This window comes from Mustela nigripes, chromosome 13, assembly GCF_022355385.1.
Source record: "Mustela nigripes isolate SB6536 chromosome 13, MUSNIG.SB6536, whole genome shotgun sequence".
Lineage (NCBI taxonomy): Eukaryota > Metazoa > Chordata > Mammalia > Carnivora > Mustelidae > Mustela > Mustela nigripes.
The window spans coordinates 99,339,790-99,354,776 of record NC_081569.1 but is presented as its reverse complement, the minus strand read 5'-3'; the positions used below and the strand labels follow the sequence as shown (position 1 = coordinate 99,354,776).

At 35.0% G+C, this 14,987-nt stretch overlaps 1 protein-coding gene across 6 annotated transcripts in view; it reads left to right on the top strand.

Annotated features, from left to right (window-relative positions):
- The window catches only part of TXNDC16 (thioredoxin domain containing 16), a 107,099-nt gene that overhangs the window by 74,903 nt on the left and 17,209 nt on the right, over positions 1–14,987 (top strand). For all 6 annotated transcript variants that reach the window (XM_059373208.1, XM_059373207.1, XM_059373205.1 and 3 more), the window contains 3 exons: positions 7,522–7,606; positions 9,329–9,467; positions 13,511–13,671. In XM_059373208.1, coding sequence (XP_059229191.1) covers positions 7,522–7,606; positions 9,329–9,467; positions 13,511–13,671 — 385 coding nt within the window. The remainder of the gene's footprint in view (positions 1–7,521; positions 7,607–9,328; positions 9,468–13,510; positions 13,672–14,987) is intronic.

Below are 14,987 nucleotides of genomic sequence, written 5' to 3'. Positions count from 1 at the left end.
ATTTTCTTCTTGTTTTAATTTATATTTTCTTATACTAATTTATATTGTCTTCTTGCTTTGAATATTTTTCTTTTTTTAAATTTTGATAAAATACATGTAACAAAATTTACCACCTTAACTGATTCAGCATATAGTTCACTAGTGTCAAATATATTTACATTGTTGTACAGCTAATCTCCAGAATTTTTTTCATTTTGCAAAACCAAAACCCTGTCCCTGTTCAACAGCTCTCATTTCCCTATTTCCCTAGCCCCTGAAAGCCCCAATTCTACTTTATATCTCAGTGAGTCTGACTTGTCTCTTATTGTCTGGTTATTTCACTTAGCAGGATGTCTTTAAGATTGAGCCATGTTGTAGCACGTGTCAGAATTTCCTTGCTTTTAGGGGCCTATGGGTGGCACTGTTGGTTAAGCATCTGAGTCTCGGTTTGAGTTTAGATCTTGATTTGGGGTCATGAGATAAGGCTCTGAGCTTAGAGAGGCATCTGCTAGAGTTAATCTCTTTCCCTCTGCCCCTCCCTACTCTCTCTCTCTCTTGTTCTCTCTTCTCTCTCTCTTTAAAATAAATAAATATTTTTAAAAAAGGAATTTCCTTCTTTTTAAGGGATAAGTAAAATTACATTGTATGTATATAAAACATTTTATTTATCCATTCATCTGTTGACTAACATTTGGGTTGTTTTCACCTCTTGGCTATTGTGCATAATGCTTCTGTGAACATGGGTGAACATACTGTTTTCCCTAGTGGCTGTACCATTTTATATTCCCACCACTAGTATACAAGTGTTCTGACTTCTCCACATCCTCACCAACATTGTTATTTTCTGGTTTTTTGATACTAGCCATGCTCATGGGTGTGAGGTTTTGATTTGATTGTGGTTTTGATTTTTACTTTCCTGATAAATAGTGATACTGAGCATCTTTTTATGTGCTTGTTGGACATTTGTATCTCTTCTTTGGAGAAGTGTCTATTCAAATCCTATGCTCGTTTTTTAAGGAGGCTGTTGTTGTTGAGTTGCAGGAATTCTTTATTTATTCTGTACCTTAGCATGCCTTTCTACTCTTGATTGTGTTCTTTGATTTTTTTTCTTTTTTAAGTCTTTAACTATTTGGATATTTTTGTGCATGGTATGAGGTTAGGGGCCAACTTTATTTTGTCTGAATAGTTAACAGTTGTCCTTTTTTCATTCATTCTTTTTTTTTTTTTTTTTTTGATTCCACTATCACCATATTAAATCCATGTCTGTATTTGTGTGTGTCTCTGTGTATCTGTTTAAATATTTGAAAATAATAATAAATATTTTCTATTTTATTCACTTTTATTTCCCTGTCAATACCTAATCTATTCATTTTTTTAAAAAGATCTTTTTATTTGAGAGATAGAGAATGCAAGGTGAGGGGCAGAAGGAGAGAGAGACAAGGCGGCTGCATCCTGAGCGCACAGCCCAACATGGGGTTCTATTCCAGGACCCTGAGATCATGACCCGAGCTGAAATCAAGAGTTGGACACTTAACCGACTGAGCCACCCAGGCACACCACTCTAATTTATTAGTTTTATAATACATGTTGCAATATATAATTGGGTCAACTCTTTTGTTTGTCTTTTATACATTTTATTATCTTTTTTTTTGCCTGTTGGCTCTTCCAGGTGAACTTTAATCATTTATACATATTGTCTAAACTTATTTGTGTTTCTGTTGCTTGTTTTATGCTTTCTTTGGTTAGTTTAGTCTATATGGAGAATGCTTCTTTTGGTTTTATTTTCCCCAGAGCCAGAGAAGATTTTTTTTTTTTTTTTAAGATTTTATTTATTATTTGACAGAGACACACATGGAGAGAGGGAACACAAGTAGGGGGAATAGGAGAGGGAGAAGCAGGCTTCCTACCAGGCAGGGAGCCCAATGTGGGGCTCAATACCTGTGGGGCTCAATTCCGGGACCCTGGGATCATGACCTGAGCCGAAGGCAGGTGTTTAACAACTAAACCACCCAGGCGCCCCATAGAGAAGATAGTCTTTAAAAAAAAACAAACAAAAATATTGGAATCAATAAAATTAAAGACCATTTTAATTATTTTTGACTCCTTCTGTGGAAGATGAGAGTGCTTTTAATTTCTTCTGTCATTTTTTTTTCTTTATATGGGCCTCTATAGTCTTGTATTATAGATTCAAATTATCAGTATTACTGAACTTCAGTATTTTTGCTTTCTCTTTCAAAAATGTTTTTGCATTTATTGTTCCAACATTTTATTATGAAAATTTTCAAACATACAGCAAAGTTGAAAGATTTTATAGTGAACATCCATATACCTACCGTCTAGATTCTTCTATTGGCATTTAACCTGTACTTGCTTGATTTAGCACATACCTGTGCATCTGTCCATCCTTCTACCTGTCAATTAATCCATCTTATTTTTGGAGCATTTCAATTTAATGTTTTTTCATTCAGCTTTGAAACAGCACATACAGCAATTAATTGTTAGTTTTACATAACATCATAGACTATAGTGTTCCTTTAATATCACAACTTCTCTATTTTTAGACTCTATTTTTTCTAACTTTATAGGAATGGCTTTCAGTAAGTAGTAAAGGAAGAGTACACAGGGGTTTGTTTTTTTCTAACCAGTATTATTGTTATAATGTTATTCTCTTGCCTTCCCATATGGATAACTTCTTGAATTGACTGTGTAACAAAACCTTTAGTGTTTTTTTTTTTATCACAGATTAGCTGTTTGTATTTATCTAGAAAACCTGCCCCCTTGTTTTTCTCTAATTTAAGATGAATTTCAAATTCTGAATAAAATCTTTTAAGGATATTTTTCTGGGAAGAGTATCCCCATGTAGCATCATATCTATAGATAACAGATACTGTTAACTAGTTATTAAATTCTGCTTTCTACAAATTTCTTTCTAGCAGTTGTTCCCCTCTATGTTGTCTTCAAAATCTTTTATTTTTTTTTAAAGATTTTATTTATTTATTTGACAGAGAGAGATCATAAGTAGGCAGAGAGGTCAGGCAGAGAGAGAGAGGGGGGAAAGCAGTCTCCCTGCTGAGCAGAGAGCCTGATGCAGGGCTCGATCCCAGTCCCGGAAATCATGACCTGAGCTAAGGCAGAGGCTTAACACACTGAGCCACCCAGGCAGCCCTTCAAAATCTTTTAAAATAAAAGCCAAAAGAACTTACTAGAAGGAAATAATAAGAATGTGAATGCGTGTTCTGTGGCTTCCCGTCTTAAAAGGCAAAATCCTAGAGAGGACAGCTTTTTCATTTGTATTCTCTTTATGAAAAATTGTGAAGTGAATGAGTCTGTGTCTTACTCCTTTGTCTTTGCCTTTCTAATGTTTTTGCTTCTACCCATTGACTTTTTCTTCCTAGCTACCGCAGGTGCTTGGTGCCCTGAGCTGGGCACCTTCCAAAAAGAATTAAGGCTTTCAGATAATAAAAAGCACAAATACAATAAAATCATTAAAACAAGAGTAAGAGTTAAGCCATAAAAGATCAGGGGATAATTGTATAGAATATTTAGAAAACACTGCAGTTGATCATAAAACTTAACCTTAGGCAATCTGGCAGCAATCGGAAATAGAAAGATGAAATTTTTGCTTTCTTATCATCATTATATAATAAATGGCAATAAAAAACTTTTCCCTGATTGTAAATGCTGAGAGGGATTTTTCATATTTCTTTTAATGTAAAAGATATAGGGAACAATATACTTTGATCATTTATATAAATGATAAGATTTACACATAATTATCTCTTAACAAAAATCAAAAGTATAGGGGCACCTGGGTGGCTCAGTTAGTGAAGTGTCTGACTCTTGTTTTTGGCTCAGATAATGATCTCAGGGTTGTGAGATCTAGCCCTTAGTGGGGCTCTGTGCTCAGCAGGGATTCAGCTTAAGATTCTCTCCCATTTCCACCCCTCCCTGTGTACGTGTTCAAGCTTGTACTCTCTCTCTTCCTCCTCCCTCTTCCTCCTCCTCCCTCCTTCCGTCCCTCCCAAATGAATAAGTCTTTAAAAAATAAGTCAAAAGTATAATGTTAAACAACGTAGAGATTGTTCCAGTGTGCCTGAATGATGTAATCTGGATAGGATGCCTTTTGTTATTTCACTAGATTGATTGTTCTCAGACTTTTTCAGTCAGATATTAGATTTTCTTCTTTTTGTTGTTTTTGGTTTTTGCAGATATTCATGTGATAGTTACTGGACTTTCAACATCTATTGAATGAGAATATGTATAACAATAAAAGGCTTTTATGAATTGACTACATTTTTATGTACAAATGAATTTTATTCACAAGAGCTGACTACTAACATTTACTGAGCACTTATTTTATATCAGATATTTGTTTATTGTTCATGTAGATTCTAATGATTTAAAGATTATGTGGTTATCATGAGGGCTGAAGTGTCTCCTTTGTCTAATTTGTATGTGCCAGGTCTCTTTACATGAAAGATACTTTTTTTCCCCCTTTGTAATTAGTAAGTATCTTTTGGGGATAGAATTTAAAGCTGTGTAAATGTCCTGTTTCTCATTATACTTTTGCATTCCAGTTTTAGAATCCATTGCTTGAAAGAGCTAGAACTATGATGGTTGCCAAGTGGAAAATTTCTAACTCCCTATTCATTCTATATATGTACTAATACATTTCACATACTACTGTAAGAGCTTTTCCTTCTCATTGTTTATTTTTCAGTATAGACACCTGAGTCCTTATTTTATTCCGTGGGTTATAATTAGTTGCTGTCACACCCCTTCAGTCGGACTCCTGTGTCCTTTTGACAAGTTTCCATCTTTTTTGGGGTATGTCTTTTTGGTACAAAATGTTCCCAGTCCCATTCCTAGAATCAGCCATTTCTCAACCAAGGGTCTAAGTTCCTTTTAGTGGGACATGGAATTTAGAAACCAAAATCTAGGGATTAGGAGTGTTTTTAGTTACTGGAGTGTTCTTGCTTTTCAACTCTTGTTGGTAGAGCTAAAAAAAAATAGATATATGTGTAGTATATGTATATGTGTGTGTGTATATAAATGTAACAATTCAGTAACATGACAGTGGGGAAAAAAGCAGTATTGCTAAGTTAATGTATTTATTTTATGCAGTTAAAACATGTTTATAGATACACAACTAAATATTGGAGGTCACCATTAATATTATATCACAAATATATTTATTGTGATTTAAGAACATTCTTATTTAGATTAAATGATTTTTTTCTTATACTTGGGGTTGCGGTATATTCTGACATATATGTAGTTTCCACCAAGGAGGAGAGTATGTCTGGTTTTTAAATGTTCAGAGGAAAACTGACAGTCTTGTTTGGTGGAAATGAATGTGTATCTGAGGTCTAGAGTATGTATGTATGTATGTATGTATGTATGTAAGTATGTATTTATCAAGGTCTGTAGTTTTAAATATTTCCATTGCAGAAATAGCAAGATATATGATGAGCCTTTTAAGAAACATATTCATGGGGTGCCTGGATGGCTCACTGGGTTAAAGCCTCTGCCTTCGGCTCAGGTCATGATCCCAGGGTCCTGGGATCGAGCCCCACATCTGGCTCTCTGCTCAGCAGGAAGCCTGCTTCCCCCTCTCTCTCTGCCTGCCTCTCTGCCCTCTGCCTACTTGTGATCTCTCTCTGTCAAATGAATAAATCAAATCTTTCAAAGAAAAAAAAAAACAACATATTCAAGGGGTGCCTGGGTGGCTCCGTTGGTTAAGTGTCTTCCTTTGGTTCAGGTTATGACCTTGGGGTCCTGGGATCAGGCCTCATATTGGGCTCCCTCTCAGTGGGCAGCCTGTTTCTCCCTTTCCCTCTGCTCCTCTCCCCCATTTGTGCCTCTCTCAAATGAATAAATAAAATATTTTTTAAAAAAGAAACATATTAATGAGTAGAGAGGCTTCTGTATGAGGAAATTATATGGACATAGTATAATTTTCCACTGTTATTTATCAAAAAAAAAAAAAAAAAAGAAGAAGAAGCTGAAACAGATTCTGTCATTGTTTTAGATAATGATCATCAATTACTGACCAGAATTTAGTTCTGTTTTCTCTTAGAAATAAAAGTATAGACAGTCAGTTCTAATAGTTTACTTTTCTTCTTTCTTTCCCTCTCTCTCTTTTTTTGTTTTTGTTTTTGTTTTTGTTTTGAGTGGGCAGGCAGAGGAAGAGGGAGAGAGAGAATCTTAAGCAGGCTCCATGCCCAGCACTGAGCCTGATGCAGGCCTCAGTCTCAACAACTCCAAAAAACAGGACCTGAACTAAAACCGAGATTGGATGCTTAACTGACTGAGCCATCCAGGCGTCTTTTTGTTTATTTTTTTTTAAATGAATCTTTTCTGCTTTGATGTAACACAGGCTGAAGAAAATATTTTCACAGGGTAATAGTTTCTCATGAAATTCATGGTTATAAATGAGACCTCAATGTTGCTTACTGGCTGACTGTGCCACTTTAGTAACCTGGCTTTGCTACAGTGTTTCTTAATCTTGTGGAAAGTATCTATCCTTTTTAAAGAATACAGCCTTGTGGTTACCAGATGCTAACAGTGCTGATGCTCACACCATGAGCACAGTATTTACTACTTAGGTGCAGAACTTTTGGGTTCAGCATGTCCAGAGTACTAGATGCTTTAGCACTCAGTTCTTTTGTCCTCAGTTTTCTGTTTGAACTGCCATGAACCTTCCTTCCACGCAGTGCTGCACTACCATTTAGCCTTCATGTTGCAAGAATACGTCATTTATATAAGTTTACCTCTGTTCTCTCATTAGTCTATGAGTGTTTAATTCAGACTTGTTTCTTGGTCATAAAATAGTCATTAACATGATCCAAAATATAATATTATTTACAAAACATATTCAGAAAGCTACAGAAATAAATTATTTCTTACAGATAAGTAAGAAATTATTATTACAGATAACAAATTATCTGTATCCTAACAAATGAAAAAAGACAGATACACAAATTAAAGTTCAAAGATAACAAAAACACATTATAGAAAATAGGGGAAATATAAAGACACAAATCCCTCATAATTGCAGAATCCTAACATAGATACTGTTAAAGGCCTAGAATTACTAGTCTTCTATTTTTTCTGTACATGTAAGCACTTCTAGATTTTGGGATGATAATGTTTTCATCATTTCACATACACTTCTCTTTCCAGGCTATGTGTAGGACAGTTGTTTCAATTACCTTACCTTAGGAGTAAATTAAAAAGCAACAAATATTTATTCAGTAACTCTGTATGATTAGAATGCTATAAATTTGACAAATCACATTTAGAGTATGTTTGTTTAGGGAACCATAATTGCATTATATCAACTTACATTTCTCTAGTAATCAAATGTCATAAAAAGAACATAGATTTATTTTAGAACTACTAAGTTATATAAGATCTACCTGTAAAAATTTATCTTTATAATTAATAGTAAATTACAGCCATTTATAAGTCTGTTCATCAGTTATATAGCCCACATAATTTTAAAGGTTTCAGAGTTTTGTCTTGTCTATGTATTTATAGTGAAAGAAGATTTCACTGAAGCAGGAAACTGCCTAAAAGGATATGTTATCACTGGAATTTATTCTGAAGAAGATGTTTTAATACTGTAAGTTTATTTGGTCTTCTAATTTTAGAGAGGAAGAAGTTTGCAAGATAATATATTGTTTGTCTTTACACAGTTGATGAAGGAAAATAGGTCAGCAATATACCTAAATTTTTAATTTTCTTCAAAGAAGATCTGGGAAGTACCACCTGCATATTTAGAATTTTTAGTTATTCTTTTGCTTTAGGCTAGAGTCCCCATAGGGGTGACCTTGGATTCATGCTATTTCACCTTTCTATAAAAATTTTCCTCTTTGGGTTCTCTTACCTGCAGTTTTGGTTCTTTGGAATTATCAAAGTTTTGGGAATTTTACATCTTGAGTGTCTGGATTTTGATTTGCCACCAAGGCATGTATAAATATCAGAATTTTCTCATTCAGTTTTAAGCGATATAACTATACCTGATAGTGCCACCTAATTTTAAGCTATTGCAAACATACACTTAATCAGTGCTTTTTTTAACCACATAAGTTGCTTTATTTGTAGAGTGTGGGACTCCTATGAACTACCAGATATTTCAGTTGGTTCAGAATGAAGGACTGAATCGAAAATTTGGAGATTAGTAATGCATACACAATACATACAGTAATACATGTACATCACATTCTGCATTAATGGCTTATTTTCAGGTGCAAGTGGAGTTGATAAGTCCCAATAATTTGTCTTGCTTACCTCCTGACTGTAATATTCCTAATAGTGATTTGAGCTTACATCTTTCATCCTGAACACTGGTGACATATGCCCTTCGTGATTAAGCTCTCTTTCTATCCATGAAAGCAGTAACTTGTGAAGTAAATCCTGAACTCTAGATCTTTAGAAAATATGAAGCCTATTCACCTGAAATAAGGAAGTCACCCACTGTCTTGTACTCTGCTGTCATTGTGCATTTAACTGTGGTCCAAGAGGTGGGCCAGTAGTTTTCAGAGCATGTTTTATTGGTAACCAACTGATCACCTAAGAGAGTCTTCCAGGTAATTTGAAGACAGGAACCTCTACTAATGTTTATGTATTATAACATCTATACTTTGTTTTACCATCAATTGAGATTTTACATGATATATATGTGACTACCTCACTGGTTGTTTCACACCAAGCATTTTTTTCTATTTAATTTAGTGATTCCCCTCTTTTGTTAGCAAAAGTAGTGGTAAGAAGTGGCAGATTGAGGCTTTGTCGCAGTGGAGAGAGCATAGACTTTGTATGAGGGGCACCTTGGTTTAAAGCCTAGCTATGCCATTTATCACTCTCTGAGTCCTGGTGTCCTTCTCTATCAAGTGCAGGTAATAGTGGTCTCATGTAGGGCTATTGAGGGTTAAATGAAAACTAAAGGTGCCTGAAAGAGTGCTTGGAAAATAGTAGGTTTCTAGTAAATGCTTGTCTCCTGCTCAGCAGTCTGGTGAGCAGTCCAGAAAGGTCGATAACCATGCAGCATGTTCCTAATCCTGTTTAGACATTTTCTTGTTGGGTAAGTTGTCTGGAGAAAAAAAAAAATCTGGCTAGGTTTTTATCTGTTGCTTTCTTTTAATCTAGGTTGTCAAGGCTCCTGCACTTCCTCAGATAGCCTCATACAGAAGTTAAGTTTGCCAGGAAATCGAGTTCATTTTTTTCTCTAGTAATAGGGCTTCCCCATTTGCTACCTCCCACTCTGACCTCCCGGACTAATTGTTTATGTTTTTGATGACTTGCTATATTTTATTGGAGATCTTAATACTACATTTCTTCATAGGTCAAATAAATATGCTGCAACCCTTCCAGCCCTGCTGCTGGCCAGACACAAAGAAGGCAAAATAGAGAGCATTCCATTAGCTAACTCCCCTGCACAAGACATAGTTCAAATAATAACAAATGCATTACTGGAAACATTTGTGAGTATATTTTATAATACGGATATTATTTAAAATAGGAAAATCTAGACCAGTTAAAAATAGTCTGTTTTAATACACCATTTTCCAGCTGTTGTTGGCACAGGGCATGATGTCTTGTGAGCTGAAGATTCATTGGATTGCTGTTTTAGTCTTCACTCTTAATGCACACAGCTTCTGTAGTCCACTGCCAACAGTTGACATGTCTTTGGATTATTTTTACTGCCGAGACTAGTGTAGCTGATGACCAGTTGAAGGAAGTACTTAAAACTAGGCTGAAACTTGGTGCATATATAAAGCACGTGGATTCTACTCAGCTTCAGATCCTTGCTTGATTCCTTGCTGGCTCTTTCTTAACTTCTCTCTGCCTCACTTGCCATCGGTGTAAAATGCAGGTGGTCGTCGTAGCACCTGCTGCAGAGACTTAATTGTGAAGACTAAGTGAGACAGGTATATGGTGTTATGTGTCATATTTGGACCCTGGTGAGCATTCAACAACTGTTAGCTAGTATTCTTACTACACAGTTTTGAACAAAATAGTATCTTATGAAAAGCCTTTTCCACTGCTTCCTTTGAAAATAGTGAACTCAAGGGCACAACAGTTGTAACCTATATTTCTCAGTTTCTGTTGTTTTAGTATTTATATTAAACATAGCTGGAATATTGTAAATATATACTTTTCTGCATTTCTTTTTTTTTTTTTTAATTTTCAAAGATTTATTTATTTGACAGAGAGAGATCACATACAACTAGGCAGAGAGAGAGGAGGAAACAGGCTTCCTGCCGAGCAGAGAGCCTGATGCGGAACTCAATCCCAGGACCCCAAGATCATGACCTGAGCTGAAGGCAGAGGCTTAACCCATGAGCCACCCAGGCGCCCTACTTCTCTGCATTTCTAAAGTGACATAAGAGGCATTACTATCAGCGATAAATACTGAATGAATATCCTCCTGTTATGTTTTTTGCCATGATGATCTAAATAACATTATATTTTAGGCTCAGATTAATAGCTGTAGTCTTTATTAAATCTTTTTGTGATCCTGGTTCTGTTCCCTCCCTTCTTCCCATTAAAGTTACAGGTTATAATTAATCAAATCATTAATATTTTCAGGATGTAGGTTTCCAAATTATTAAGGTGACATTTTTGTATTTAATGACATGTTATTAAATGAATATTTCCTTAGCCATATACATAGTATAATATTTTCGGAATTATTATAAGCCTTTGCCTTCTTTCTCCCAGATAATACAGAGAACTGTTAAGAGAAGAAAATTGGAATCAACCATAACCTCCTTGACCAAATTTAAATGGAAGAAATATTTTCCCAAACTTTAAAAAAAAAATTCCATGTGTATCTATGATTTTCTTTTTATATTAAGGCATCTATCCACCAAGAAATGAAGATATACATACTGTTTTTTTTTTAATATCTGTATAATATTCTGTTGCACTGAAAAAACCAAAAACTTATTTAATTTCCTGTTGGTGAATATTTAAGTTGTCTTTAGTTTTGTTTTACTCGGGGACTAGACTTGTTTGTAATCTTTGGGTGTTTCCATGATTACATACTCATGGTAAATTCACACGATTCAAATTGCTAGTCCAAAGGGCATGCACATGTTTAAGGCTGCTGATACTTGTTCCTGTTGTGCCTGAGAGGAGATTGGAACATTTTGCTCTTTCATCTGTGCTTGACTGATGGATAAAACATTTTTATTTTTTTTAAATTTATTTTGTATTATTTTTTTTTGTATGTATGTATGTATGTATGTATGTATTTATTTATTTATTTATGGTATCTGTGATATCCTTTAAGGCTGAGAAACTTGGGGGCAAACGTAACTATCAGAGATACTCTGTTCGTAAGTTAAGCATTGGGGCAGTGTTTCCAGTTTATAGTGTTTGGGTTTACAGTGTTGGACTAAAAAACCAACAGCTGTAATAAAAATTGTTTTGCTTTTAGTTTATGACCTTCCCATAAATTCTGAAGCCCTCAAGTGGTTATTAAATGTCTTAAAGCTGCCCTGTGTTGGAGATTTAAGTCTAGAGTATGTAGCTGCCAGCCACCCAGCTGCAAGCTTATCTCCTGACCTGCACTAAGGTGCTAGAAAGACTTTGGTTTCTTCATCTGGATAGGAAGCAGAAATGGGTGACCAGATAGTTATTTTTTTGTATGGTATCCAGTTTTTATTTTAATGAACGTGATGATAAATTAGCCTAGGTAAATAATGCTCAAATCTGAAATACACAATAATGAACTACATAAGCAATCATCTATCCAAGGCTGTCACATTTAAATATAGTTTAATAACACTTGACTCAGATATGTTAAGTTCCTTTAACTATGCTTTTAATATGGATAAGTTATAGCTTCTTGTATACTGATCGCCAAAGGACACCTTCCAATTACCATGTTTGATGACCTTTTCTATAAGTAGCAATCAAAGTTATTAACAATGGTTTTTCTTTTCAAAATCTCTTTTCCGCTTGCTTTTGCAATCCAGTCCTCCTTCAACCATCTCGCCACTCTAGAATTCCATCTTCAACCTTCAGTGTTTTTCTTCTTTCTGTTATTCTTTCTTTGGGAAATTTTATCCATACCCATAATTTTTACCATCATTATACCTACTGATGATTCCTAAATCTGAGTTTCTGATCTTTTCACCTCAACTCACAGAATTCTTGGGTCTTTCTTCCCTAAATGCCTCTCACCGGTCTGTTCTTTCACAGATTTGTATTCTAGTTAGTCATCTTTCTAAAACAGGCATAACCATGTCACTCATTTGATACAAGATCTTCTCAGAATTTGTGGGAGCTAGAACACCTATCAAGGCATTTTCCCATCTGGTCTTACAGCCACATTTGCCTCTTGCATGCCGAAGTCTGGCCGACTTCACTCCCACTGTTCCCAGATGGTATGAATGCTTTCACACCTCTCTGCCTAGCCCCATGAAGCTCCCTATATCTGGAATCCCAGCTCTAGCACATACCTTCTTCGGTCAAGATCTTATTTCTTGCCCAAGACCAGATCAAATGTCACTTCCAAAATCATCCATGGGCTCCCCTACTTGTTTTTTTTTTCACTTAATTTTATTGTCATACATTTAATTTTCTTGGATCACAGCAGTTTATCTACCTGTCTGCTCCTTTAGAGTAGGAACTCTTTGAGGGCAGGGAAAGTGTGTTACTTCTTTCTGATTCAGTATGCAGCATAACATTGTGAACTTTGTAGTGGGGGTTCCATCTCCCCTAATGTTTCAGATCTGTTCTGCTGGCCTGGTGAAATCTGTCAATTTTAGGAAGGGGATATAACCTGTGTAGAAGATTAAAGATAATAATTAATATGAGAAGACTACTTGGGGAAATTTGAAGAAGAGGGGATCTAAGATTTAAGTCATGAAAGAGGAAGGTCTGAGAAGAGGATTTCGAGTGTGAAAGAGTAAGAATTAGAAGAAAAGTGAGAATTTGCAAAGTGGCTTCGAGAACTAAATAAGGAAAAGTACATACCAGAGTTTGGTATTTGAGCTTTGCCTGAACAGAAATGAAACTGAAATTTTTATTGTTTAAACATGTTTTTTGATTATATTAATTATGCTAAAATCATAATATTGAAACAAAATAAGATTTTTATTTTAAGTAATTATAGTTGTTGAAGGATTAGATCTTTAAAACTCAGCATTTTTTTCCCTATAAAAATTGTATGTTAGATACAATGAGAGTTTTGTTTGTCATATGTTTGCCGTCTGATCTGGTCCAGATTTTAGCATAAGAAATCATTAGAAGCATTCCATCCTTGTAAAACAGGGAACTCTTTTATCTTCAAGTTAGCTTTATTTTGGAAATAACTCATTGAGATAAAGTGAGCTTAAATGAAAAGCTCTTACTATTCATAGTCACTAGTCAGTATAGCAAAATCTCCACTTAAAATATGTTTGAATTCCATTTTACAAACTAAAATTGCATGAGTGATTTGGACATTGTTTTCTATTTTATGTCTCATCATTCTCCATGTTTTTTCTTTCTTTCTTTTTTTTTTTTTCAACAGCCAGAGATCACTGTGGAAAATCTTCCTATTTATTTAAGACTTCAGAAACCATTACTTATTTTATTCAGTGAGGGCAGCATAAATCCTCAGTATAAAAAAGCAATGTTGAAGCTGGCAAAAGATAAACACTTGGATTCACTTATCCCCTGCTGGTTAAATCTGTAAGTATATTCTTATTTTTTAATATGTAAAAGGTAAGAAACTATAATGATTACATTTTTTAAAAAGATTTTTATTTATTTATTTGACAGAGACAAAGAGACAGCAAGAGAGGGAACACAAGCAGAGGGAGTGGGAGAGGGAGAAGCAGGCTCTCTGCTGAGCGAGGAGCCTGATGGGGAACTCAGTCCTAGGATCCTGGGATCATGACCTGAGCCAAAGGCAGACACTTAACTGACTGAACCATCCAGGCGCCACATACATTTTTTTTAGAAAATGAAACTCTCTACTTCTATCTTTGGAGTTAATATAATGGGACCAGTGTATGAGTTATGATATTTTAGTAACTAAACTTCCTCATATGGTCTAAGATGACCTTATTCTGGATTGAATTGTTTTACAATAAATTTTTTATTTTGCTGAAGTTATTTTTTTTCAGGTGTATATAGTTATAATTGACAATATTGTAAGATATTTAAAGTGTACATCATAGTGATTTGATACGTGTATACATTGTGGAAGGATTCCTCCGTGTAAATTGACATATTAATTACCTTGCATTATATATATATATGGTGGGGGAAGGAATAAGAACATTTAAGTTCTCAGCAATTTTCAGTTATATAGTGTTCACAACTATAGTCACCATGTTATATACATTAGATCTTCAAAACTTACTTATTCATGTTACAGCTGAAAGTTTGTTTCCTTTTCCCAACCTCTTCCTATTTCCCCCAACCCTGAGTTCTGGGCAACCACTTTTCTACTCTGCTTCTGTGAGTTTGACTTTCTAATTTTTCACGTAAGTGATTCCATGCAGTACATGTCTTTCTCTCTCTGACTTATTTCACTTGGCATAATGTCCTCAGAGTCCTTCCATGTTGTAGGAAATAGCAGGATTTTCTTCTTTCTCATGACTGATTAATATTCTGTTGTATCTGTACCACATCTTCTTCATTCATCTTTTGACAGACAGTTAGGTTGTTTCCCTATCTTGGCTGTTAAACAAATAATGCTGCAATAAACATGGGAGTGCATGTGTCTCTTCACTATCTTGTTTTCATCTCCTTTGGATAAATACCCAGAAGTAGGATTGCTCGATCAGATGGTAGTTCTATTTCAGTTTTTTGAGGAACCACCTTGCTGTCTTCCATAGTGGCTGTACCAATTTATGTTCTCACCAACAGTGTACCACGGTTACCTTTTCTTTACACTTGTTCTCTTTTGTCTTTTTTATACTAGCCGTTTTAACAGGGCTGAGGTGGTATCTCGTTGTGGTTTTGGTTTGCATTCCCTAATTTCCCTAATTAGTGATGTT